Source organism: Sceloporus occidentalis, unplaced genomic scaffold, assembly GCF_023333645.1.
Source record: "Sceloporus occidentalis isolate IW3139 unplaced genomic scaffold, rSceOcc1.0.p SCAF_19, whole genome shotgun sequence".
NCBI classification, from domain to species: domain Eukaryota; kingdom Metazoa; phylum Chordata; class Lepidosauria; order Squamata; family Phrynosomatidae; genus Sceloporus; species Sceloporus occidentalis.
The window spans coordinates 9511960-9539110 of NW_028316999.1; the positions used below are offsets into that span (position 1 = coordinate 9511960).

The 27151-nt window shown below is 36.0% G+C and overlaps 1 protein-coding gene across 1 annotated transcript; it reads left to right on the forward strand.

Moving 5' to 3' along the window:
- Positions 1-27151, forward strand: LOC149302380 (opioid growth factor receptor-like protein 1). Its single transcript, XM_089482450.1, is given in 8 exon segments — positions 1-249; positions 7796-7837; positions 16024-16113; positions 17422-17503; positions 21453-21531; positions 21729-21795; positions 23810-23955; positions 26572-27151. Coding segments are annotated over 8 exon segments (1335 nt in total).

The following is a 27151-nucleotide window of genomic DNA, read 5'->3' on the forward strand; positions in this document are numbered from 1 at the left end:
ATGGGCAACCTTCTCAACGGGGTCAGCTTCAAGGAACCCACCACAGTGGAGGAGTGTGACTCCACATGGGAGACTGACTCTGGAGGAGAAGACGAGCAGGAGGGCGAAGAGGAGGAGGTCGACAAAGGGGAGAAAGAGGAAGAAGCTAAGGGAGAGCAGAAGACTGAGGATGGTGGCAGCGAGGATTGTGCATCTGAGGAGATCCTGCAAGGAGGTCTGTCTGGGGAAGCGGAGGAGAAGACAGAAGGGGCACGGAGCCCGCCGACCGAGCAGGTACTGTGCAGGATTCACATAAAGGCAGCTAGATACTTTTAGAGAAAGGGGTGTAAGGTGTTTAGCCTGGCCTGTCTGGGATGCTGTCACTGATGCTTATTGAACAGGTATTAAATTATGCTTTATAAAAGACACCCTATGACTGTAGGAAAGAACATTGAGGAGCACCAATGGAATCCTATAGGCTGTACTTAAGTCATACAATGTCAACTGTTGAGATGTCAACTGTTTAGCTGTGTTCTTTTTATCCACTCCAGTCTTTACTGTTTTCATGATTAGATTTTATGGATTTGGCAGGAATATAAGCAATGTTCTTCAGGTTGATTTGGGAGTTTAGGGATGGATTTGCACCTTTGTAGGTGATGAAGAACTTATGGAAGGATATTTGAAAACAAATTAAAAAGACCTATATAAGTGATAATGAATAGCTAAATATGTATGTGGAAATATATTACATTTGAGGGTCTGGATTGACCAATTATATGGCTTTTAATTCTTAATCTATGTTTTTCTCCACAGATTTTAAAATCACTTGTGTGCATTTATTTTTAAACCAAAGTCCCTTATTGTAAAATGACGAGACGGTGGCCCAATAATTATTTGCCTTTAGTCTCAAACTTTAACCGATAATTTAAGAATATTGTTTATTCTGGTATCTGCATTTTTACAGATAATTCCCACCAACATTTTTTTAAATGATTTACTCCAAAATATGAATAAGGGAGCAATATGCCTGTTTCTTTTTTTTTTAATATTAGTGGTCAGTTCAGTTTTGTTACTTAGGTTAAATTTGCAATTGATTCATATTTGTAATTACATTGGATATTTAACCACTGAAATGACCATGTATAAGGGAATTGCCACAAGATCTTCTATGTTGAAGAGTTGATTTACTTGTGGCAGGGATTCTATAAATTGGAGGAGATTGTAAAATGATATAATTGAAATGTAGATCTGTGTCTAAACATGTGTTTAATGCACTATTACCGTAAGTGAACTTAAACTTCTATTAAGGTGCCTTAAACCCTCTTAAAACTCCAATATAGTTAAAGATCTATACATGTGTAGCAGATTCACTTTTGTCCATCAAGCTAATTGAATGACCTGCATTAGATGTCACAGTTTAGACACATTTTGATGGTCATTTTTTGCAGAATTTCCCAACTGAAACTATAACTCAAGTTCTGCATGCAGAAAATTATTCCTAAATGAAAAAAATGCATGTACAGTATATACTTTGTAGACATGTGTTTAAATTCTCACAGTGCATGTTCTGTTCAAGGTAGGGATCAGGTTTGAACTTTGCCACAATCAGTCCGTACCAGTGGCACACTAGCCTACCGGGCTAATGTGTCATTTCAGTAAGAGAGGCTGTAGTGTGAAACACTCTTTAAGGCATGCTAGGGCTTGGGGGGTATAGTGATGTAATAAGGAATCTTCTTCAAATACGATAGACAAAAAATAGTATGTTATTATAATGACACTAATTAAAATACAAAAAAAGTTAAAGCTATGGGCTTTGGGTCACTCTTTCCTCCTGTTGCTATGAGAATATTTGCAGGTATGAGTGTTTCGCAATCTTCTGCGGCTCTGAATTTCACAATAATGTATATATAAATAGCAGGAAATGGGTTCATAAATTCAATTGAGCAAATCAAGTTGCATAGACTAGAAAGTTAGAAACAGATAATTCGAAAACCTTTTTGCCTTTATCATCTCATACGGTATCACTCTTCTGTGGCGGTTTCTCTTGTGATTTAGCGAAGTTCCATCCCAACCTCCACCATCACCAGCTATGCTTCTTAGTACATCCCCTAAAACCAAAAATCTCTCTCTTTGATGGTGCTTAAAGCTTTGCAGGTACTTTTTTGAATACTGTATAATGAACTGTAACATTTTGTATTTGATAAAGTGTCAAATCTTCTTTAACCAAAACACACAGCAACACAAATAGTACATTTAAGTGCTGTATAAATATTTCATGGCACTTTATGTATATATTTTGGTTGCCTCTCATATGTACTGGGTTACTTTACTGCTGCTAAGTGTCTATATAAAATAAATAAATGTATACACTGCTAAAATTGCATTCATGGAAGGGCAAATTATATCATGGAACAGTAAAAAACACATTTTAGATAAATGAAAAAATGAAAGTGTCAAGTTGGCCTATAGTTATGGTCATTGTTACCGTGACATGTATAATATTTATATCAAATGTTGTATCATATGCCCATCTCAGAGTCATTCATGAATATTTTAAACAGCTGTCTTGGAGATGACACATGAAGATGTCATCAATAATGCCATATGGACTGAAAAGATTCTTTGTTTTCTCACAAAGGACCCGAAATATAAGACCCTTGAAACGACAATTGGTGGTTCGTGTCTATGTGAATTTCATGTCAGCCAAATTTATAGCTGGCATTATAAAAATAAATGTAATATATGGGTTTCATTCACAAAGTATTGAGCTGTGATGAGATTAGGTAAGAAATTTGATCTCATTGCAGTTTAACTTGCCTGGGAAACTCTGCTGTAGCGGTCCTTCCTAATGCTTTTTTTATCTCACCCTTTCGCAAACTTTTTAAAATGTATTTTCTCTTAGTTTATTTTTTTATTGCATTGTATTACATTTGTTTTTTTTATACACCTTAAAAACATGTAATTTAAATATAAATATATAGTGGGGAACTTGAGGGAGCCATAGACGTTTGATGGGAACGCCACTGAGAGAATAGGTCAAGGGGTTTATTGACAAATGGGGGAGTAAGAGAGTTGTAATTTCATTAATATTTAATTACTAATTTAATTACCAATTTAAAATGTGGCAAGTCTATCATGCAAGTAGGGTAGAGCTACATAGTTAAGTTGGCTAGATACAATTGCACTGATTCAACTATGCATTATAGAAGGCCAGCTCTTCTCGATTTGCAGAAGAATTGAGCTTAGTTGGCTCTTTATAATGCAAGTCTCACAGACTCGCTTGCCAATTATATTCCTCTTAGGTAACCTCCACCGACCCAGGGTTGAGGGTATCCATGTAAATCTGCATCTGTATTCTAGGGGAGGGGAAAATTCTACATGGACAAAATTATTCAAGCAGGGCTGGTCCAACTTGGGCTGGCCCAGAATCAAAGGTTGAAGCATAGTCGACTGGTAAGTGTGTGTGTGTGTGTGTGAGAGTGTACGATTCCACTACATATCTCAACAGCATGCAGACTGTGACCACTAAATAATACTTCATAGAAATCAACAGAATCAATAGGGTACACAGAGATCAAGAGTGTGTGGCGCCATTGACCAGCAGCCCACCCAGCATTAGCCCAATGCAAAATGGCTAGTCCGGGCCTGCAGAGTATACTTGCATTGGGCTAATGCTGGGTGGGCTGCTGGTCGATAGCGCCACACACTCTCGATCTCTGTGTACCCTATTGATTCTGTTGATTTCTATGAAGTAACATAATGGATGCATTGTACACATACATTTCGGGTGATAGAACAAATGTAAACAAACCATAGGTGTGTAGAGCTTGTCATATTATTAAGGATGTTATTGCTGCATTGTCTTATATTGTTCTTCTAGTATATGAGCTTCATGCCAGGAAAATAACTTTTTTCAAATGGTTTTACCATATCAAAGGAACTTTGAATTGTGCCAAGAGACTTAAAATTGATTCATTTGTTGGAAGCAGTTCTATTTAAAACACACACAAAAATGTTTTCCTGCATATATTTTATAACAAAACATTCTACACCTGTAATACCCAAACATCACTATGAATTATAATGATACGTAAATGTATTATTCAACAATTTTGTATTTCTTCCGTTTGGGAATGTAAGGCTAATTTCAAACAATCTCTACCAGTAGAATACAATATTGTAGTAACAACACATCTATTGATGATTAACAGTTACAGTTAATAATGTATAATTTAAACTACTTTGACATTTTTCTCTGATCTCAATCGGAGACGAAGAACTCTGAACTTATTATATAGGCAGCTTTGTCGACGTAGAATCAGTGAATGCTATGTGCTTTGATTATGACATGTGCTCACTAAATGTGTACATGCATTTGGATTTGTGCCTTGGGAATTGCGTGAGTACAGATTTAGCATACAAACACTTTTTCATGAAAAGTCTGGATTTTTGGATGGCTCATTGAAATTGATTACATTACGTTAGTTCTGCAAATCCGAGACACAAATCTCAGCTTCCGTGTGCTTAACACTTAAACTAAATATCTCTAAAATAATTACACTGATTGGCAAACGAGAAGCATGCGCCATTGTACATGGATTTAGTTTAAGGTCTGTGACAATAACAGTTCCCCTTTTTAATCCGTGCCCGGTATTGATCCAGGAATCAATCATATTTGTCCTGCTTGTTTTTGTGGTCGTTTCTTCTACTACTTGCTTTGTATCATCTTGTGTGCTTAGTATGCCATTATAATTTATAGGTATTACCTGAGTACTGTATTGTATAAATAGTTTCTGCTTTTTAGTGATAAACAAATTGACCTCATGCTGAAGCAGAGTAAATGGTGGTAATTTGACTTTATGGTGGTGTTTATTGATTTTTGGGTATTAAGGTAGTTTATAGATTATGTATGTAAGCCTGCTGGATTGTTTAGTTGGGAGTTGGGCATTGTCAATGTACTCTAACATCATGTGTTTGAGCAGTAAATACCCAATTACATGTTACTCTAAAACCCATTGTGATCAAATATGGAATTTAACAAAGTAAAGAGTTTTTATTCTGGTGGGCGAAGAGTTTAAGACGAATAGTTTATGTACAGTAGAAATATATCATCTAAAATTACTTAAGTATAAGAAAATAGTATAAAAACACTACTTTTCAAAACAAAAAATAAATTTTATTTGTTATACGTGGCATTCTCTAGAATGATCTTCACTAATTTTTTCATGTTTTAGCTGTATCTATTTTCAGCCATTGTTTCACTCTCTCATTTAATAAACCCACACAAATTATATATTTTTATTTTTTTTTCCGAGACAAGTAGGTTTTTTAAAAGCATATTCAAGCACGCAAGCGATATTTTTTTAAATGTAAAAATTGTGATTAAAAAATGTATTCTCAAATTTACAGTTATATAACTGTAAGTATAAGTATAGGTTGTTACGCACAGCAAGGTTAGAGACATTGATGCAGGTAGGACACAAGGAGCAGACCTGTTCAAGGTTAAAGTAAAGCCGAGGTCAGGGTACCAGAGGTCAGGAAACACAATAAACGAGCCGAGGTCAGGAATCCGGAGGTCAGAGTAAACAGGAACAAGCCAAGGTCAAACACTGAAGACAAAACCAGAGGAGCATTATGAAACATAGGCACGACCATCTGAGGGCAACGTCTAGGGTTTATAAAGGATGGGAAGTGACTAGGCACCAATTAGGGGTATTGGCTCCAAAATATGAAAAAGTCAGAATTCCCGTTTCGTGGATTCTGGAGGCCATCTTGAGTGTGGCAAGACCATAATCTTAAGTATAGGCGCATGCAGTTCTCGGTCTTACCACCAGAGGGCATGGAGGTGGATGGAGGTCTTCCTCTCCTGCGTGTCGGCGGCTGTTGGCTGGCAGAGGGATGTTTTCCTCTCCTCCGTGCTGGCTGCTGCGGCTGTTGGTTAACGTAGGGGGGTCTCCCTCTCCTCCGTGGCGGCAGCTGCAGCTGCTGGTTGACGTAGGGGAGTCTCCCTCTCCTCCGTACTGGCGGCTGGCGACTCAGGTAGGTGACATAGATATTAAAAAATAATAGAAATATATTTGTTAACTTGCCCTGACGTAAAAACCATATTTTCCTATATAATTTTCATCAACATTAAGTTTTACAATATTTTTTATGTTTTTTTTATTTTATTTTTTTTACCCATACCTAACCCTAAGCCTTATTCTAAACCTATTTACTAATTAACCAACCCCCACTACTCTAACTACACAATGTGCATTAAAATTACAGCTTCCTTCCAGCTCATGATCACAGTAAGAAGGAGAGAGGCAGATAACAGAGACAAAGGCAATTCTTACAAACACTGCCTTTGTCCTTTGACTATGTCCCTGTGTGTGACCGGCTGTAGCAGAGATCACATCCACGGAAGTGCAGGGAGTGTGCTGTAGGCTGAACACTCTTCATGGAGCCGACAGCTACATCAGTAACTCCATGACTAGGCCAACCAGTGATGTACCGGATAGGTCATTGGTCCTCTAGGGACATATTTTCATGATGTACCAGGTATGTCATTGGTCACATAACAAGGGACTAAATACACAAAAGAGTTTAGGATTACGACTTTTAGACTTCTTTTATAAATTAAGTTCCTTAAATTGACAACTAGAAATTTAGAGTAGATTACCTAGATTTTTAGATAACACCTGAAAATGGGCAGAGTACCATGTACCACAGAGCCGAGCCTAGTGGGGCATGAAGAGTAAAGTCTGAACCAGCTGTTCCGCCCCTTTGTGTTCTGCGCCTTCTTTAAAATTGGCATGCTGAATGTCACTAAACACATTAAGTATAATGCTGTTTTGGGGTCAAAGATGACACAGAAAACCTGGTTGGGCACAAAAATGGCACTAGCAAGCTGTTTTGGCACAAATATGGCAATTACAAACTGTGGACAAAGATGCTACTGACAAACTGGGGACAAATAAGGCACTGAAAAGCTATTTGGAGGCAAATATAGGATTGTTAGGCTGTTTGGAGACAAAGATGACAATGATATGCTGTTTGGGGACAAAGATGGTGATGAAGCTGTTTGGAGGCACAAGTCGCACTGACAAGCAGTTTAGAGGTACGAATGGTGCTAACAAACTGTTTGGGCACAAATATGGCAGCTGTTTGGGGCCAGCAATGGCACTGAAAACTGGGGCAAATATGGCGCTAACAAGCTGCTTGGGCACAAATATGGCACTGACAAGCTGGTCACAAAGATGGCATTATCAAGATGGCACTGACAACCTGTTTGGAAACAAATATAGCACTACTAGGTTCTTTCTGGGACAAAGAAGGCACTGACAAGCTGTCTGGGACAAAGATGGCACTATGGGAAGTGGTTGGCATGTTAATTGGGGAAGTTGGGGGCACAAAGAGGTGGAGTGGTTAACATAAAAACTGGGTTTGATGGAAGTGTTATGTTTATTAAGAAGAGAAGTTAGCAATATAGCCATACTTACCTGGGGCATCCAAAAATTCTTGCACCAAGGCATCAGTGAACCTAGGCACAGCACTGATGTGCCATACAGATTTTAGAGTGTTAAAGATTAAGTTAAGCCTTCAGTGACAACAAATAGTTTAACTTACTCAGCAATTTATCTAACTTGTTGGATATAAGACGACCTTTATTATAAGACGACCCCCCCCCAAATCTGAATACTAATTTAGGAAAAAAGAAAAATCCTGAATATAAGACTACAATATAAGAAAAAAGTTTACCGTATTTGCTCGATTATAAGACGAGCAGCAAAGGTTTTCTGTGCACAGGGCTTCTATGCTGGAGCACCGGAAGGTCATATGATGCCGGCGCGCCGTCATAGAAGCTCCAGAGGAAGTGCCGGCAGCAGCTGAAGTTGTCTGAGCACATAGCACAGACATCCACCGACTCCCAGAGAGGAAGATCCTGCTGTTCTGTGGGGGATCTGGATCTTAGTCTTGTAGTCAGACCTCTATTTGAGGTCTGACTAGAAGACGACCTCTGAAAAATATCTTGTCTTATAATCGAGCAAATACGGTATTTACCTTTTAAAACTGACCTTTAGAAAATAGAAATATGAATGACTATTCTACATTGTGTATTTTAGCATACCTATAATCTAAGATGACTATTAATAAACCTTTATGGCACAAGAAGGTTATCATAAGGGTATTTTTTTGTGGATTCCTTCTCTGTGTCATCACAAAGACATTTTCATTATTTCTGAGAAACAAAAGTATAAAAAAAAAATAAGCAAGGCGTTTTTCAATAAAAGCTATACCTTGTGTCTGTATTAGATATGCGGGTATTTTTCTCAATTAGAATTCCTATTCTCCTGCAACAGCTAGAGTAGATTTTATTTTACACTCTGTTATTATGCTAAAGCCCTCATGTGTACTGGAGCATGACATATATAAACTTAACAGTGTAAATATTGTTAGTACTGAAATGTGCACTCATAAATAGGTATTGTTTTTTTTGGTTTTGTTTATGTGCCTGATGTGACCAGATATAAAAGCAGCTTACATTACACACTGTAATTTATTCATACAATTTAAACATCAAACAGGCACCTAGAAATTCCTACAAATCCTAATTTCTTTATATGAACCGCTGGTTTAAACAGTCCTATCTTAGACTAACAACTGGACGCTGATTGATATTTCTAGTTTAATGTTCATATATATAATGTACTGGTGTGTGAATGTGGAGTGTTGAGTCCAGCACATTTCCGACACCAATTCCTCTGTAAACCTTGGATGAACTCCTGACTGTTCCATCACTCTACAGTTTTTCCTCCCAAGACATCTCATGACATGTGTGCCCTGTTTCTACATTAAAGGGACAATCTAGCATCTTAGACAAAGAATGCATATTTAACTATTTTGTAAATACTTTTATATGCATTCATTAAAGATGTAAGAAAAATAAAATACCTTTAGGAGACACTGCAGCTCCATAGTTTATTTAGTATAGCCACACAAGTTAAATATTTTTTAGGGCAAGCAGGGATTTTCTTAGAAACCTTATAGAAAGAGATAATCCATTATTTAGTACAATTTTTTTTTTAAAGGGAAAAATGTAGAAAAAATGCTAGTGCAGATAAATAGATAGATACATATTGTAAAAAATAAAATGAAAAAGTGTAAAAAAAAAAAATGGCCAGCTGTACAAAAACTCTGTACTAGTCATCAAGTGGCTAAAAAAGGCAATATTTTTTTTAAATGCGCTATTCTATGCCTCTCTCTCTGACTCAAGAGAACAGTGAGGCGAGAGGCACCGATCTCTGCCATGAGAACTGTTTACTGACCATGCTGTTAGCAGGAAGCATGTGATTGGCTACTCAAGCATGGCTCCTGTTGGCTGATGCTGGTCTGGCTGGGTCTCTGGACAGCCATCAACATCAGTCCTGCTACAGTTAGCCATATAGGTGTCAGAGGTGAAGAATGTAATATTATGTCCTCAGCTCTAATGTAGGTTTTACAGGGATGTGATATTACATATTCCAGCCTTAAGGGGTTGAGGTGCAAATGATGGTGTTGGTTTTATTACATTCTGTAGTACAGCTCTAGATTTAGGATTTCAAACAAATTTTTTTTGGCACCTCACCAGAGTACAGGTAGAGGTGTACAACAAGCTAGCACATCTCTTCGCAAGCCATCCTCCAAGTCGCACACTGCAGAACTGCTAAACTTTAATAGTTTAATTGGTATACCTCATACAATGCAAGAAGTGCTCAATATAAAATATGTGGGTGAAAGCCAGTAAACCCTGCACAAAAGACTTGAGCACAATAGACATTCTATATCCATCCCTGATGAGGCAATAATAATTCGCCAACATTTCTCAACACTAAATCATATATCAAGGTATTAATATTACTGGCCAACTTCATTAACACACATAACTATAAAACTTGGGAATGAAAATATTTTAACATCTTCAAAGAGAAGTAGATTAAACCAAGACTGTAATTATACACCACACAACTCTATCTGTTTCCATTTTTTTTTGGGCTATCCTAATCCATGTCCCCATCTGGGTTTATACTTCCTATGGATTATCACTTTATGTTAATCCCCTTTAGTCCATTTCCCCTGAAGAAGAGATCTCTGAGGTCACAAAAGGTTATGTGAATTTACATGTAAGAAATATGTTGGTCCAAATGAAACGCAACTCAATTCTCTCAATATAGTATGGCTATATCTAGTTTTCTTATCAGGCATTGTCACGGCATTAGTTTATTAAAATTCATAGAATTTGCTGGCATGATGCAAACCTATAATTATGAAATCCATTTTATATATATATATATATATATATATATACTGTATATTTTGAATTTTATGTCTTTAATTTACACTTCAAATCTTAAAGACTCAATTTTTTCTTGAAAATGTTGATACAAACAACAGTTTATATGAGTTTGCTTTGTGTCTGGAGCCTTGTTAACATAGTTCATTAGTCTTTGTAGTTTAGGCTTGGGAATATTTAGATTTTTTCCTATTAAGAATACAGTAGACACATGTTCCTGGATAAAATATGTAGGTCATCAAAGAAGACTCAGATTTGCATTTTTGTCTTATTTATAGTAATTATATGTTGCATTTACTTGAGTTTGTAATATTTGTATACATTTAAGTTTATTTGTGTCTATAGAGTATCTGATAATATGGTTTACTTTAGATCAGGGGTGTCCAAGTTTTTTCTGCAGTGGGCCGCTTCATCAGAATTGTATACGTGCGAGGGCCGCACTCATTTTTCACTGTGAGAAAATATGGCCTTTAATAAGTAAATGACACAAAACCTTTACTTTTCCTCTCATTGAATTCTGGGCCTAGAAAGTTTTGTGACTACAAATTCAGAATTCTGGATAAGTAAAAATGAAATCGTTCTATTTATTCTAGGGATGCTCCAAAATGAAAATTCTGGACCAAAACCGAAAATTCAGGGTTCACTTAGCCAAAAACGACCCCCCACCTTTAAAAATAATAAAAAAATCCCACACTTTTAATAAAAGTAAATTACACACCAAAATTGTACAAAAAAATGTAATAATGTTGTTTTTGTATGTTTTTGTCCAATTTTGGTGTGTTAACCACACTTTTATTAAAAGTAACACACCACAATTGGACAAAAAAAATCAACAATATGATTAGGCATGACAGGAGTGTGATTGCTAACAGCAATCACACTGCTATAATACCCAGTCAACCCGTAAATGCTGGAACCTAGGCATGATGGGACTTTGATTGCTGTTAGCAATCACACTCCTATCATCCCAAGCCAGCCAGTACATGCTGGTACAGGGTGGCTGTAAGTGCAGACCCCATACTGCTGGCAGCATCAATACACAAGGGGGCAGCTAGCCAGGTTTCAGCATGTACTGGCTGACTTGGCATGATAGGAGTGTGATTGCTAACAGCAATCACAGTCCAATCATGCCTAGGTTCCAGCACTTACACATCCATGCTATCACACACACAAATTCATTCATTCACAGATTCATTCCCTCAATCACGCATACTCAGCAGGGGGCGTGGCCTCCCTCTGCCTTGTCTTGTACTGCACAGAGGAGCCAGGACTGGAGCAGAGTCATGTGATTGGTTCAGTTTCCTCTGTGCAGTACAATAGACCCTCCCACAGGGCTCTTGTGATCCTGGCTGCCGATCTCACACGGGCCGCACCTGAAGGTCCCGCGGGCCGCATGTTGGACGCCCCTGCTTTAGATGATACCCCACTGCTGCTATGATTTTTAGAACAATTATTTTCACTGATTCAGGGTCTTTCAGTATCCTGATAAAAGAGTCAGATAAACTTAGGCTTCTAGTCTTTCCCCAGAATCATTTCACACTGTAGGTCAACATGCATAAAAATCTTTTAGATGACAAGACAAACGGGAGAATCCCCACATGCCTGTTTTTTTTGGCAGTGTAATCCATGCTGACCTCCATTCTGGGGAGATTACCTACCTTAGATTCCATTGGCACCAACAAATAACCATCTCACGTAGTTATAGTGATGTAAGTGACTATTCTTTATATAACTGGGTATTCTAAAAATAAAAAAAACAGAGAAATCTCATCATGTGTGCTCTTCATTCTCCTTATCCATGTACAGTGCTTAAACTGCACACATGGAGTGCAAAGTATATTACACAGCTAGTGTCACTTTGCAACCAGGTTATTATGCAGATTCATTTCAAATCCTGACTCTTACTTTCGAAGCTCTTCATAGCGGTTCCCCTATTTACATCTTTTCACTCATCTCTAAATACACTCCTAACCGGTCTCTCTGCTCATCCAATGATCTCCACCTGTCCTCTCCTATGATTTCTAGTTCTCATGCACGCTCACAACATTTCTCAACATCTGCCCCTACCCTATAGAATGCCCTTCTCCACTTATCTGACTTTCCCCCTGCCTTCGGTCCTTCAAAAAATCCTTCTAGACCCACTTCTTTAAGGGCACCTACAACCTTACATCCTCCGCTATTCCTTTAGCTCTCTTTTCCTAGTCCCTCTCCTGCAATACTTATACCAATATGTCTCATCCGCCCCCAGTAGGGCCACTTTTACCTATTCTGTAATACACCAAAACCCCTTCTAGATTGTAAGCTCATTTGAGCAGAATCCTCCTCACCTGTTATTCTGTAAGTCAAATTGTTATGTTATATACTACTTGTTAGGTCCTGCCTATATTGTACCTCGGAATATGATGGAGCATTATAGAACAAGAAATAATGATAATATTGATGTTAAACTACATTTATACATTGAATGCTGATTTAAGAGAGGTGGAGAATAAGTAGATCAATCAAGGGATGTCTCCAGCCTTTTTTGAAGTCCTTACTGTATATTTCTACAATGACTCTCCAACACTGGAAGAGACAAAATTGTAAAGGCATGCTAACAATAAGATTATTATGAATAAATACAAGACTGTATCAACTGGTCCATAATTTTAATGTCCATGTTATGACCATACTGAGACTACAAGTGAACATTATTTCTGTCTCACAGATTTTACCATTCTTTCCTATTTTTATGATTGCTCCAAAATTTCAGAAACTATTCTGGCAGTTAAAAGTTATATGATTTTTGCTGTGTATGTAAAATGTTCTTTAACCCGTTGTTCCGTTCTTTGAAAAAATATAGTGTAAATGCACAGTATAATTAAGATGTATCAATAGTGAAATTTATTAATGAAACTGCTTTGTGAGTGTTGGCAAAAAGTTTTTGCTTAACTCCCAGTTTGCTTAGATTCTAGTGAAAAATGAACCCTGCCAAAATAGGGTTCTCTTTTCAGGAATTATTTGATGCTTCCAGAGCGTGCAGTTCTTTGTGTAATAATAACTTGTTTGGTTCTAGTCAATTTACACTGTTTTGCCTCAAATGTTTTTCTTTACAGATGCAAGAAAATATTGCTGAGCTGGCAGAACACTAAAGTAAAGTAAAAGGGATCTTAATATGTATAGCATGGAGGAGAGAGGGAAGATATTATAGAAACATCTAAACACTTAAAGGGATTTAACAAAGTACAAGAGCAAAGATTATTTGAAAAGAGGAGAAATGTTAGAAAAAGATGTCATAATCTAGAACTTTCTTATTGTTGGTGTAACACACCCTTCTTGCTGCACGACTGCTGATAATTGCAAATATTTGCTTATATCCATATTCTGATTTCAAACACTTTAACATCTAGTTGGAAAAATAGGACAAATATTACCTCTGCTATAGCCTACACATCATTTAACCCTTTATTTGCCTACTGCTCCGCTAGCTTACTTTTGTGTATCACGCATATGCATATTATAATTACTTCTGCAGTCTGGATGTATTATGCCGTCTTATCTGTTTAACCATTCATTCTACATAGAATCCGGCACATGCTTTTGCCGGTAACTTTATGCACTGGTATATTCTGATCTGTAAGAGATTTCACAATATCACCATCTATTTTGTGAGTCAGTTAGCCAAAATTTTCACCAAACTGTTTATTTAAAATATCAATTTCTCTAAGTTTTATATCTACCATAATAAATATGTTTGTTGTCTTCTTACCATTTTTCTAGTATTTAGCCCTCCCTGGCATCGTAGACCTTTGGCAGAATCATACTCTTATGTTTGTTTTGGCATTATTTTGCATTAATAAGGGCTTTGCGTCCCCATTTTATTACCAATAAAGGTTTTCTACATTAGCTTGCCATGTCTTATTTGTATATGTTAATGTTACTAAGCAAATACTTGATTATTAATTTCATATAGGATGTTATTTCTTATAATAAAATGACAATATTTGTGTACTAGAAATTCATGAACATACAAAAAATTATCTCAGTTACAATAGAAATTAAAACGTCAAGCACCATTCACGTAGTTCTTTGATTCATGCCACAAGAAGTATATTTTCTTGAAGGAACACAGGACAGTTTTCTCTGCTGCGATAATTCTTGCTAATCTTGCAACTGAAGTAATATTTTTATACAACAAATGTTCTTTCATGCTCTAACACGTAAGATAGAAATATACAAGTGACTCGCCCAGTATCCTGGTATGAATTTTAGTGCTGATAGTATATTGCATGAAAATGACTAATAAATCCAGTTTACGTAAAGTGGATAAGCATCAGGATCTTCAATTATGTACTATTTTGGAGGTATTAAAGGCAAACTTTAAATGAAAGGCTAAATAATTTGTATTATAGGCAATAAGCCAAAACCCATTATTTGCATTGTTCTTTCACTATATTTACTATAATAAGAAGTATTTTTACAGAATCTGACTTTTTCAAGTGCATCTACCGCATTACAAAATCTATCTTTACGTTTTAATGATGAACAGAGCTCTGTTCCAAGACTACACTTTTTCCAGTGCCCTAATTTATGTGACAGTTATAAAACAAACTACAAATATTGAAAAAAGTGAATAATTATTTTCATTTGTTTCTCTTTCTTTATATACTTTTCTCAAAATTAATTTTCCTTTGCATCAACCTGTCATAAACAGAGTCATTTTGTAATAATTACAGAAATTATTTTAACAAATAATTTAGGTAATTCTATTTTTGCTTTATTTCAACTATGTGTGTCTTAAATTAATATCAATTGGTATAAAAAGAGTATATACTATTGGTACTCAAGTAAGCATTTGTAAGAAAATCACATGTCCTTCTTCATTGCTCTCAAAATTACTTTTTGTATATAAGCAGGTGTTGACTTATAGATATATAAATATAGTTGTTTTTTTCATAGATCCTATAAGATGTCTGCATTAATTACCCCCATTTTACTGCTATGTATTTAAAAAAAAAAAAATGTATGTTAGTAAAAACGTCGTCCACCTCACTTTGTGTCTCTGGATAGCTAAGAGCCAATAATGGAGCACAATAGGTCATTTATCAGAGCTTCAGACCCGTTTAGCTTGCCGTGTGAGTCAGGGATTTGGCAACTGTGGGCAAGACACGGCTAGGGACAAAGCAAAAAGAAGGAAAAAAGACATCAGTTATTTTAGATATTGGAGATAAGCAATGGAGAGTCGGCAAATTCAATAGAATTGTTGTTAGATGTCTTATTTTTTTGCTGATTGTATTCCTTTTAAGGAATATTATTTAAGACTTACTCTAAATAGCATAAAACACAGCACATATGTTGCTCCTTGTGAAGATGCAATCACTTTATGTTAGAAGTTTTTAATTACCTGTGAAGTTTGCAGATGCTCTGGAAACACTGTGTAACGGTGATTTCAGGGAAAGCTCTGCTGTAAAATCCCTGGAGCTACATCCCGAAATGTAGCCTAAGCAGAAATTAAGCCAGCTCTCGCTAAATGTTGATTTTAGGGAGAAACGTGGAATACTGTGATTCTAAGAGACTAGTGCTTTTTGGTGGGGTTTACAGTTTTTACCTCCGATGTTTATAATGTTTATTCCTGATGTTATTATGTTTTACTAGTTCACTGACTAATCTGTTAATGAACGGGACCCAAGGAAACAAATGGGAGTTAAATAAAAACACTGAATAATCTCAAATTATAATTTTTTTTTCAGAATAACAGCAACGTAGTTGAGCAAAACATCAAACCAAAGAGAAGTTTTTATGCAGCACGAGATCTGTACAAGTATCGACACCAGTACCCTGTAAGAGAATTTTGGTACACCTATTATTTATCAGACAGTGGTAGTTTTTCTACCGATATGAAAATATTGTCCTTTTGTGTCTTTCTCTTATATATATATATATATATATATATATATATATTATTTTTAATTTTCCAAAGAATGTTCGCATGTAGCTTGAGGAACAGATGTACACCAATAATAATGTGAAGACTGTATGCAGGAGGACTCCTATGTTAAGACTACTGTTACTGTGCTTTTGTGAATGTAATTACATGTGTGCTCTCAGGCCTGTGGTTTCAGATGCCAATGTCAATTACCATAGTACAAGCAAACAAAGTGATAGCTTGTAGGCACTTCTACAGTAGCTTTAACTCATGGCAGCATTGCTTTACTCTGTCCAAAAATGTTTGACATTTTCATGCACATCTTTTGTGTTGCAGAGATTTAGCTGTCACAGTGTATTAGTAAAATGGACCAAGAGGTGCTGAAAGGCCATCAGTATCTTTTGTTTACCTGTAATGACCTCAAAATAAAACACACGCTATTTGATTTTAGCCAGGGGTATTAATAATAGTGTCAGGTCCAACCTTCTGGCATTCATGGGGTCACAGGCATAAGGATAGGGTTGCAGCTGAGACCCAGTATAATGATGCCCAGTTATCTGCATACCACCTGCCCAGTGATCTTTCAGGATCTGTGCATCCAATGGCTCAGATCTCTTTTCTTCTCTTTTTTTTCCCACCAAGTGAATGTTTATCCTGATCCCCAGGTCCATAGTATTGCATATAAGGGCCAGAACCAGGAGAAGAGTGATCTTTGGTGGGACTCATCTTTCTTCTCTTACAAATGACTTCAAGAGTTAAGCTGTGCAGCAGAAAATGATTTATTTCTGCATCCCCTTTTCTTACAGTGAATGTCATCTGTGTTCTAGTTTAACCACACACTTTAATACTCATTCTTAAAAAAACACATACCGGAATATATGTCTGTAGAACAATAACCTAAGGTAGAAGCTTTCATTCTCCATAGTCTGAATGATATGTATGTTACGTTCAAGGAGATTTGTTTGGCCAAACACATCTCCTGCATGGAAAATTGCTAGGGGATGGGGAAAGGGAAAAATGCATATGGGGGATTCTACAAATACCCTCATACGTTTAAAGTGCATATGATGACCTTGGTGTCCCTGTAAAGATTGTGGTTTCCCATTGATTGTTTCTCAGCAGTAAACCTTTGTAAGGAATGTCCAAAATCTGAATTGCAATAAACATATTCAGTTTCATGTGAAACGTTCTTCAAATTTATTTTCTTTTTTTTTATTTCCAGCAGAATTTAAAAGATCTTCGTTGTCAAAATGATTTGTGCAATCTCAGATTTTACATGAACAAGATCCCTTTTAAGCCTGATGGTATGCTTAGGTTAATAATCTGCACTTTATATCTTAGTCCAGTATTCAGTGCATTATAAATAATTCAGTATCTTCAAATGTTACCGGTACTATATATATATATATATATATATATATATATATATATATATATATATATATATATTCATATATACAAAACCATACTTTTAATATATCAAAAAAATATCGTGAACCGAAAAAAACCAAAAAACACGTGTCACTCAGGTAGGGTGTAATAAAAAATTAAATAATAATACTTCCCTAATTGGACCGCAGCTCCCAAATAACACTCTCCTCAAAGTGTAAAATGCAAACAGACCAAAAAATGTATGGGGCGCAGGAACATATATAGGAAAAAACAAAATGGAAAACAACACAATATAGTGTAGATTGTACTTCCAATATTAATGATTAAGTGATATATTGCACTCACAGGAAAAAGAGGCAAATCCAACACTTCAATATGGACTGTAAAAAGGCTTTAATATTCTTCAATGAAAATCTAAAAAACAAATTTAAAATAGTGCAGTATCTTAGGTAAAAAGTATATACCAAATAGAAATGCACTCACAATTTCTTCATGCATAAAATGCATATACAGGCATAGGTTAAAGTCCAATTGAGTCTTTTTCTACGCGTTTCGCCCTTAGGCTTCTTCAGGAAATCAACTGGTAAGGTCTCTGAGGTCTGAGGGTTGGATTTGCCTCTTTTTCCTGTGAGTGCAATATATCACTTAATCATTAATATTGGAAGTACAATCTACACTATATTGTGTTGTTTTCCATTTTGTTTTTTCCTATATATGTTCCTGCGCCCCATACATTTTTTGGTCTTTTAATATATCAATAAAACTAATATATGATGAGATTGCATTGAGATTAGTACTGCATTTGGGTTGTTTGTAAAAGTTAATCGACTAGGCATTTTGTGACTAAATGCAGCATAAACAACATAATTCCTAGCATTGCTCATTCCCCAAAGCCGTCCAATATAAACATGTAAAATATATCTCATTCATAATTTCTTGTCATGTGACACCAAAGCAATAATGGATAGGTTGTTGTCATTAAAACTTAATGACAAATCGTCTGGATGATTTGTGTGAATGTTATATGAGAGGGAATAATTAAATTCTATGGTTTATATTGTACTTCATTCTACAACCTGCAGTTAATGGTTTTTTTGGTAAGATCACCAGCACCATTAACTATTTCCCATGATATCTCACTTTTCAACCGGTGGTGAGCAAGGTGTCCGTGACCTGTGTCTGACACAAAGAATTCCAGTGTCCACCACCCGGACCACCGAGAAATTATAATAAACTGAAAACTGTCAAAAAAACCTGATCTTGTCCCATCATGTGATCTCTTTAAAGGTAGTCTTCTCCTTACACTACGTGCTCGAAAGTGATGTAATTTCTGGCACACAGTGGAGTGATGGAGCTAGCTGTGGGGGTAGTTAAAGGACATTGTTAGGATTTAATAGAATAGGATGTAGAGAAGTAAATTAAGGAAAATGGCAGGCAAGGATGGGAAAAGGATAGAAAAAGTGACTTGAAAAAAGGAAGCGAAATCATGAAAAGAGAGGTGCAAAAAAGAAATACAGCAAACATGTTGATCTGTTGAATGACTTCTCCCCATTTTCTATCCTCTTTTTCTCTTACTCAACTTTTTTTCTGCGTACTTCTTGCAGTCTCTTTTCCCTTTGATTTCTCATGTTTTGTCTCTTTGATTCCTGTAAACCAAAAGTGAACATGTGCAAAGATAGCGTGAACACAAATATCAAACGTAACAAATGTAAATACTTCCTTGGTAAACCACAGCCTCCCACTGATGCACTTCTTCCAAAGGACATGGCACAGGGACACCAAGACAACTTGAAAAACAATAAATAATACACAATAGTGCAATATGTAAAATAAATGGATGATAGATGAAATAGGAAGTAGTTGCACTCACAAACAGATGGGTAGGAACGAGCCCAATATGAGAAAAGAAGAAATTCTGCCCTGGATAGAGCTCTTTCTTCTTCCTTAATAAAGAGGATGGATAGGAACGCTCATTATATGAGAAAAGATGAAACTCTGCCCTGGATAGAGTTCTTAAATACTTCAATAAAAAGACAAAAATACCACCAATGGTGTATTATCTAAGAACCATAGGCATACTTCAGCTAAAGTATACACTTACAGGAGCCGCACTGAAACAAGTGTGGATAAAATGCAGGCAAGATAAATCCAGAAGTCCAATACAAACGAATCAATTCAATATCCTCTCTATGCGTTTCACCCACAAGAATAGGCTTCTTCAAGAAACAATGTACTTGTATCCTTTAACAATGCTTTATCCGGATCAGTTCTCGTGGACGTAACGAGATGATATTGACTTGAATAAGGCAGGAAAAAAACAGGACAGCAAGGGAAGAAGGAGAGATGGACTTAAACAACACAAAATAAAGACAAAGAGAAGTTGGGTCCAGAAAAAGAGATATAGCAAAAGAAATCGTACTAATCGTAAGACTCAAGTAGACAGAAAGGGAGATCAAAGGGAAAGGCGAGTGCAAGAGGTAGGCAGAAGAGACACTAAAAAGATAGAATTAGATTACAAACAGGAGGGAGGAGAGCAATTGCCCCAGCAAAGAAAGACGGCCAAATTATTATTCCCCTAATTCCAATTATTATTCCTCTAATTCCAATTTTGTGTGACTGTGTATCTCAGGGTATGTTAGTGTTTATCTGGGTATCTTAGTGTATGTGTGTGTGCAGTACTCCAATGAGTAGATGGGGTTGAGCAGGGTTGTGTTGCGTGACCTTGCGGTAGTAGTCCAGCAGCTCACTCTCTCTGAGCCTTTACAATTGTAAATGAGTTTTGTGTGACTGTGTGTGTCTGGGTATGCTAGTTTGTGTGTTTGTTAGCGGGAGTGTCTGGGTATCTTAGTGTGTATCTGGGTATCTTAGTGTGTGTCTTGGTATGTTAGTGTGTGTGTCTGGGTATGTTAGTGTGTGTATGTTAGTGTGTGTGACTGAATATGCTAGTGTGTGTGTGTCTGAGTATATTACAGTGTGGGTACGTTAGTGTGAGTGTCTGTATGTTAGTGTCTCTGTGTGTGTGTTAGTGGGAGGGTCCAGGTGCATGTGTTAGTGTGAATGTGGGTATGTCAGCGTGGATGTGTTACTGTATATGGGTGTATGTTAGTGTAGAGTGTCTGGTTGTCTTAGTGTGATTATCTGTGTTAGTGTGTGTTAGTGTCTGGTTGTGCTAGTGTGTGTGTTAGTGTTAGGTAGCTAGTGTCTGGTTGTGCTAGTGTGTGTGTTAGTGTGAGTGCCCCTCCTGAAATCAGGCTGTTTTAAGACCACATTTTTTTCCCAGTAAATATTTTGTAGTTACATGGCAGCAAGTTTACAACCTTTATGTTGGTTATGGTAGTCTAGTCATTTAATGGCTTAGGATAATAGGGCTTAGTGTACATAGACACTTGGGTTATTACATAAAATTTTGGAAAATGCTTAGCTTTACAGTATGTTGACTACTATGTGAGCCTTTATAAAAGGGACTATAGTGATTTTATTGTAATTAGTTATTTAATACATGTTTTAAACCAAGGAAACTCTGTAGGATTGTTTTAAAAATTGTAAAAAATTGATAGTGTACTCTAATCCAGTTGGTTTTGAAAATGTCCACCTGGAAACATGTCTGAGCCTATCCCTGTTTTCAACTATTCAATCAGGTAGTTGTGTTGTGTTTTTTTTTTATCTTGCTATGTTTGAAATTATGAAAATTACATGTTTTTCATTTTAAGAATATTATTTAGATTTATTTGTATTAGATATTTTTTTTTATTTTTTGCCCTTCCTTTAATATTTTTTTATTTTGTGCTCTTGATTTCTTGCCATAAAAATCAAGAGATTTTGAACTCTATTTTTAAATTAGTTGTATTTTATTTTTAACAGGTGTTTACATTGAAGAAATATTAAATAAATGGAAAGGCGACTATGAAAAACTGGAACATAATCACACCTATATACAGTGGTAAGCACAAAAAAAATACCTGTCCCCATCAAGTCAAAACACATGCAACAAATATCTGAAATCCCTGTAGATATATTAGATCAAGAATATGACATCTATATTGTCTTTAATTAATTGTGTTCACATTTTCAAAGGGAAGTAACATATACAATGAATTGATCACAAATCTAATTGTTTTGCACTTTAACTTTTTACAGGCTTTTCCCTCTGAGAGAGCAAGGATTAAATTTTTACGCTAAAGAACTGACCTCGTATGAAATTGAGGTAAAAAAAAAAAATCAATCCTATGGTCATGATTTCCTGCAGTTTATTACCAAATAAAAAAAAGTTGACCCTTCCTCTTTTCCGCGGTAAAGCCTGCTTCTTTTCTGTTTCTTCATAAATGCTTTTATGTTCTTGGCAAACTGAAGGGTGTTATTTCTTTCTGTGGTCCTCTTCGAGAGCTGCTAATGGATTCTCTCCAATCTGAGCAGGAAGACATCTTTGATGTTGCTAATAGCTTCAGAAGTTCCCGTGTGACATCTAGTAATGCATCAGCTGGAAGAAAAAAAAAATGATTTGATGAACAAATGACATAGGACGACTCACATTTAATTTCACCCTTGTGCAGGTTTTAATAAGTGATCTTTTCTTCCAAGAATCCAATTAAATCCCTGCTACCCTCACTATGGAAATGTTTAAAAGTATTAACCTAAATGTTTGATAGCTCAATTCCAAAACATCATAAGATAAATCTTTCCACTTTCTCGTTATATGATAATATAATCACATTTTATCCAGCTTTTTGCTGAAATCTCTGCTTCGCATTTAATCAAGGCACGTTTATGCTTTATTTACCTGCCAACCCATGTATATTTATATACAGTATATATAAATATATATATATAAGCGATGCAATAAAACTAGTGAATTAATCGTATGGAATGCGTTTGAGTATGGCACAGGATGTAATGGCACTTATCACATCTCTGCTCAAACCCAGGATTGCAATATAATTGAATGTGTCAGAGGCTCAGAGCCGATACCTCCATTAGTATGTGGAGTGATGGCCCATTGTTGTTAAATGTGCCTTCTATTATACTACAGTACTCAGCAACACTGCCAAATTATATATTGCAGTGACAGGGCAAATACAAGACATGAGATGTATTATTTACAAATGGGAAAGGCATCCGCTGTATTGCTCAGTAAGGAAAGTTCAAATTACTCTAGACCCCCAAATTTATCAGAATATTGTACAATGCAATATACTAACAAAATTTGAATCAAAATAATTGAAACTGAAAATTATTTTAAGAAAGCATTTCACACTGTTCCACACAGTTAAGTTAATAAACGAAATATGTTGGGTACGCTCATGAAAAGGAATGGTTACTAGTTCCTCAGCGGTCAGTCTTAGGACCTGTTCTTTTTAATTGCGGACAACTTCGTCAAAAGAAACTATGTTATAAGATAGAGACATGGAAGTTATCATTTTAGATGATTCAAAGGCAAGCAGACAGTGCAGTAAAGCAGTAGGGAAATAAACTGTGGATTACTAGGTTGTATAAAAGAGGTATCATTAGTTTGAAGTACAAATGCCACTGTATTGCGTGCAGTCCTGGAGACCTTGGTTTCACAAGGACACAAGTAATTCAAAAAGGTCTACTAAAATAGTACATGGGCATACTAATAAAACATACCAGGAAAGACTTACAAACCTTAATATGTAGGCTTTGGAAACGAGAAGGGAGAGGGAAGATATGAGTACAAGTGGGTATCATTTTTTTTTTAAAGGAAGAACTAGAGAAAGCTCAGGAATCTATATTAAGGAATACTAGATGGGCCAGTAGGCTTTTTTATGCTGTCAAAATCTATTTCTCCACCAGCTGGATACACATGGCCACACGCTGTGTGACCCTTAATACGTAAAGTGTGCCCCGCACATATTCAGGTCACCTCCAGTCTGGCTCTGACTGTAATGGAGAAACTAAAACAAATGCAAATACTTTCAGTGTGATAGATATAGAATGGCAAAGTTTAAAATGAGTTCTCAACATGAAAGCAGCCATCTAATATGAGACCAAGGCATGATTATGCATGGAGTCTTTACAGCAGCAAAAAAAGTAAATGGGCCGAATGCGTCTCAGCTGCTATCAAATTGTATGTTCCTATTTTGTGTATCAGCACCAGCATTAAGAATATACACCGCTTGTCTGAAATGTTGTTTATCTACTCCCATTCCATTCGCTATTGCTTTTTTTTTCATCATTTTCCAATCTTCTGTTTTGCTTCCTAGGAATTCAAAAAGACCAAGGAAGCCAGTAAAAGATTTGTTTTGGCATACAAGATGATGCTGGATTTCTTTGGTCTAAAATTAATGGACAAAAATGGAAATGTTTCACGTGCGTCAGTCTGGCAGGAAAGGTTTCAGCATTTAAATGAGTATGTGAAAATTATTTTTATTGCTATTATAATCTCATGATTGTATGTTTCTTTAGGCATTGTTATCTAAATTGTGCTCAAGAAAAAGACAGATTTGGAGGCATACCCACTTTGGATGTTTAATTTGTTTGCCAACACCCATTTTTGCCATTTATCATACTGTACCTTTTTAGTTAACATACAGTACATAATGTATATTGCACTGTGTTTTGCATCATTCAAGTTTAAATGTCAAGGAAATCTAACAAGACTTCAATATATTAATTGTATCATGATAGTAGACTCGTAATAAATTTCATGGACATACACATGAGGCCAAAACTTTACATAAACCTATGCTAAAGACATTCAAACTCAAGTTTAATGTTGCAATACATTTCTTTTGGAAAGTCAATTAAAGAATCTTCTCTTCAGAGGTAATTTTGAAGTAACCGATTACAGACAGAATTCTTTCAGCTTTAATTCTCTATCTTCAGTGGGTCAAATGTTTACATACAATTTATTAGTATTTGGTTGCATTTTTATATGCTTCCCTTGAGTCAAATGCTTGGGGTAGACTTCTACAAGTTTCTCATAATACCGTATTCGCTTGAATATAAGACAATGGTTTTTTCAGAGAAAATGCTCTGAAAAATACCCCTCGTCTTATATTCGAGGTTGTCTTATAATCGGACCTCAAATAGAGGTCTGACTATAAGACTAAGATCCACATCCCCTGCAGGGGACCTGGATCCTACTCTCTGGCAGCCCATTGTCCTGTGGACGACCCATTTGCGAACCAAGTTTTAACTCTCTAGTTAAAGATATCTTCAGTATTTCTAAATAATCATCCTTTCTCATGATGTCATCTATTTTTTGAAGTGCACCAGTACCCTTTTCCTGCAAATCACCCTCACATCAGGATGCTGCCACCCTGATGCTTCACAGTTGGGATGTAAATATTTTGTCATCAGATGCCTCCAACCCCTTCCCCAGTTTTTTGTTGTTGTCTATGGGTTCAGTTGAACCTCTTCCACCAAAGTTTATCCAGCCCTGCAAGTTAATCTGTGCCACAGTGTCTGTGTGATCCCATGATTTGTACAGTTGATCATGGTACCAGCAGTGATTTGGAATTTGCTCCTTACATTGGATGTGGCTTCTTAGTTTTGTATTCATACATAGCTTTAATATTTATGGTAGATAAATACTATGTTAAGGCTTATGGATTTGATCTGTTGTTGTAAACACAAATGTTATGTTTGTTAGCTTCAAAATCAAGATCTCTGCTCCACAAAATAATATGAGGGTGTCTACTAACTTCTGGATTTATTCTATTTACCTTTTTAACTAGTTGCAATTTAAGTGGACGAAACACCAACAATGTTGTAAGACATACTTGAATTCTATGGTCTGTCCCATTATAGGCTATTAGCTTTTGTACCTAGACAATTCTTGCAGTGCTTTGTCTTTCACAGTCTGATAGTTTACTACATATAGCAAATGCCAGTACTGTAAGCTTCCAGTCATTACTTTTTATTACTTTTTTATGACTACTTGATCTCTAATGCAGTTTATTTCTAGAGCCAAAAACAACTGAAAACAATAAAAGAAAACAAGGATCAGTTGAAACTTTAATGTTTAAGAACTATAATTTTGGTTTCATGGCTCTATTCCAAAAGGTTTGTAATAACCTGCAATTTTGTTATACAGTAGGATTTTTGAGAAACAAAATTGCACATCAATCATTAGAGGTCTTCTTGAAATTGAAATAACTGTATTCAGCTTTGTAGTTTTTTTTAGTAAATAATTACACTAGAGTTGCTAAAGATTTGTGGCGTTCATAGTCTAATAAGAGCTATAATGATACACAATGTCATGATGGCGATATGGTGTTAATAAAATTCAACCGTTTTTAATGCCTTTATGCCAAAATGTATAAAATGATGTATAGTTTTCTCATGTAAATGCATGTTCTAGGTGTAAGATAATTTAGCTCTTACAAGAAAATATTACGATGTTCCTTTTGTAACCATTAGAATAGCAATTATATTAGCTGCAAAGTAGGCTTATGATGCCATCTACATACCATGTATGCAGTGGCACTCTGGGGACTCCTTCAGAGCCCTACACTCATCTCTAGGTGCTAATGCTAAATTAACATTTCTGTATTGTAGAACACACAAGACTTTTAATTAGCAGAGATCCCCCCAAAATATGGTCCCTGTCTTGGGGCTGGATCAGTGCATGGAGATAATGACGTAATAAAACTATATTTTGTTTTTTAGCATAATTATGGAATTGAGACCCTTGCTATGTAATCCTACCCTGAAATATGTTGTGCACTGCTACCTACAAGAGCTTCTTGAGCAATGTACATGTATGTACAACCACATATATTGGATAAGTTTACTTTGGGTGGTAATTTTGCATAATGTGGAATGTTCTCCCAACATTAGAGGAGCATACCTAGGGACCACCTTGTTTTACTTTGTAGGGTCAAAGGCCTAAAGATTCTATTGGATCTGTTATATTACACCTATAGAATTTAGCAGCATAAAAAAGAGAGATTGGGCAAGAAAGTGGTAATGGCAATGGTACTGCATATTACTAAATACTCTTCTTTAATCTTTTTTTTAGATCTCAGCACAATTATTTAAGAATAACCCGTATTTTGAAAAGTCTTGGGGAGCTTGGCTATGAAAACTTTAAATTTCCACTTGTAAAAATCTTTCTTCAAGAGTCCATTGTGGAAAACACAATACCAAACATGAAACAAAGCACACTGGAATATTTTGTGTACACAATCAAAGACAGGAAGGAGAGAAGGAGACTTTTACGTTTTGCGTGTCATCATTACCAGCCTCCCGAACACTTTATTTGGGGTCCACCAAAAAAACAACAGGTTGAAGAAAACAAAGCCACGAAAAAGACAATACCTCCAACGAGATCACTAAAAAAACATTCCTTAAAATCCAAGGATGCTAAGAGCATGTGTACACCTGATAGTCCAGAGTGCATGTCTTCTAAAAAAACAGAAGGACTGACTAAGCAACCAACACCTGAAGTGAATACAATCAACGAAATATTGATACAAAGTGAAAACACAACTAAATGTGATAATGACTTAAAAGTTTACCTTGATAAAAATGAAACTTCCTTGGATCCAACAAATCATTTAGAAGGACAGGAACCTGAAAAATCTGAAGAAGATGTGTGA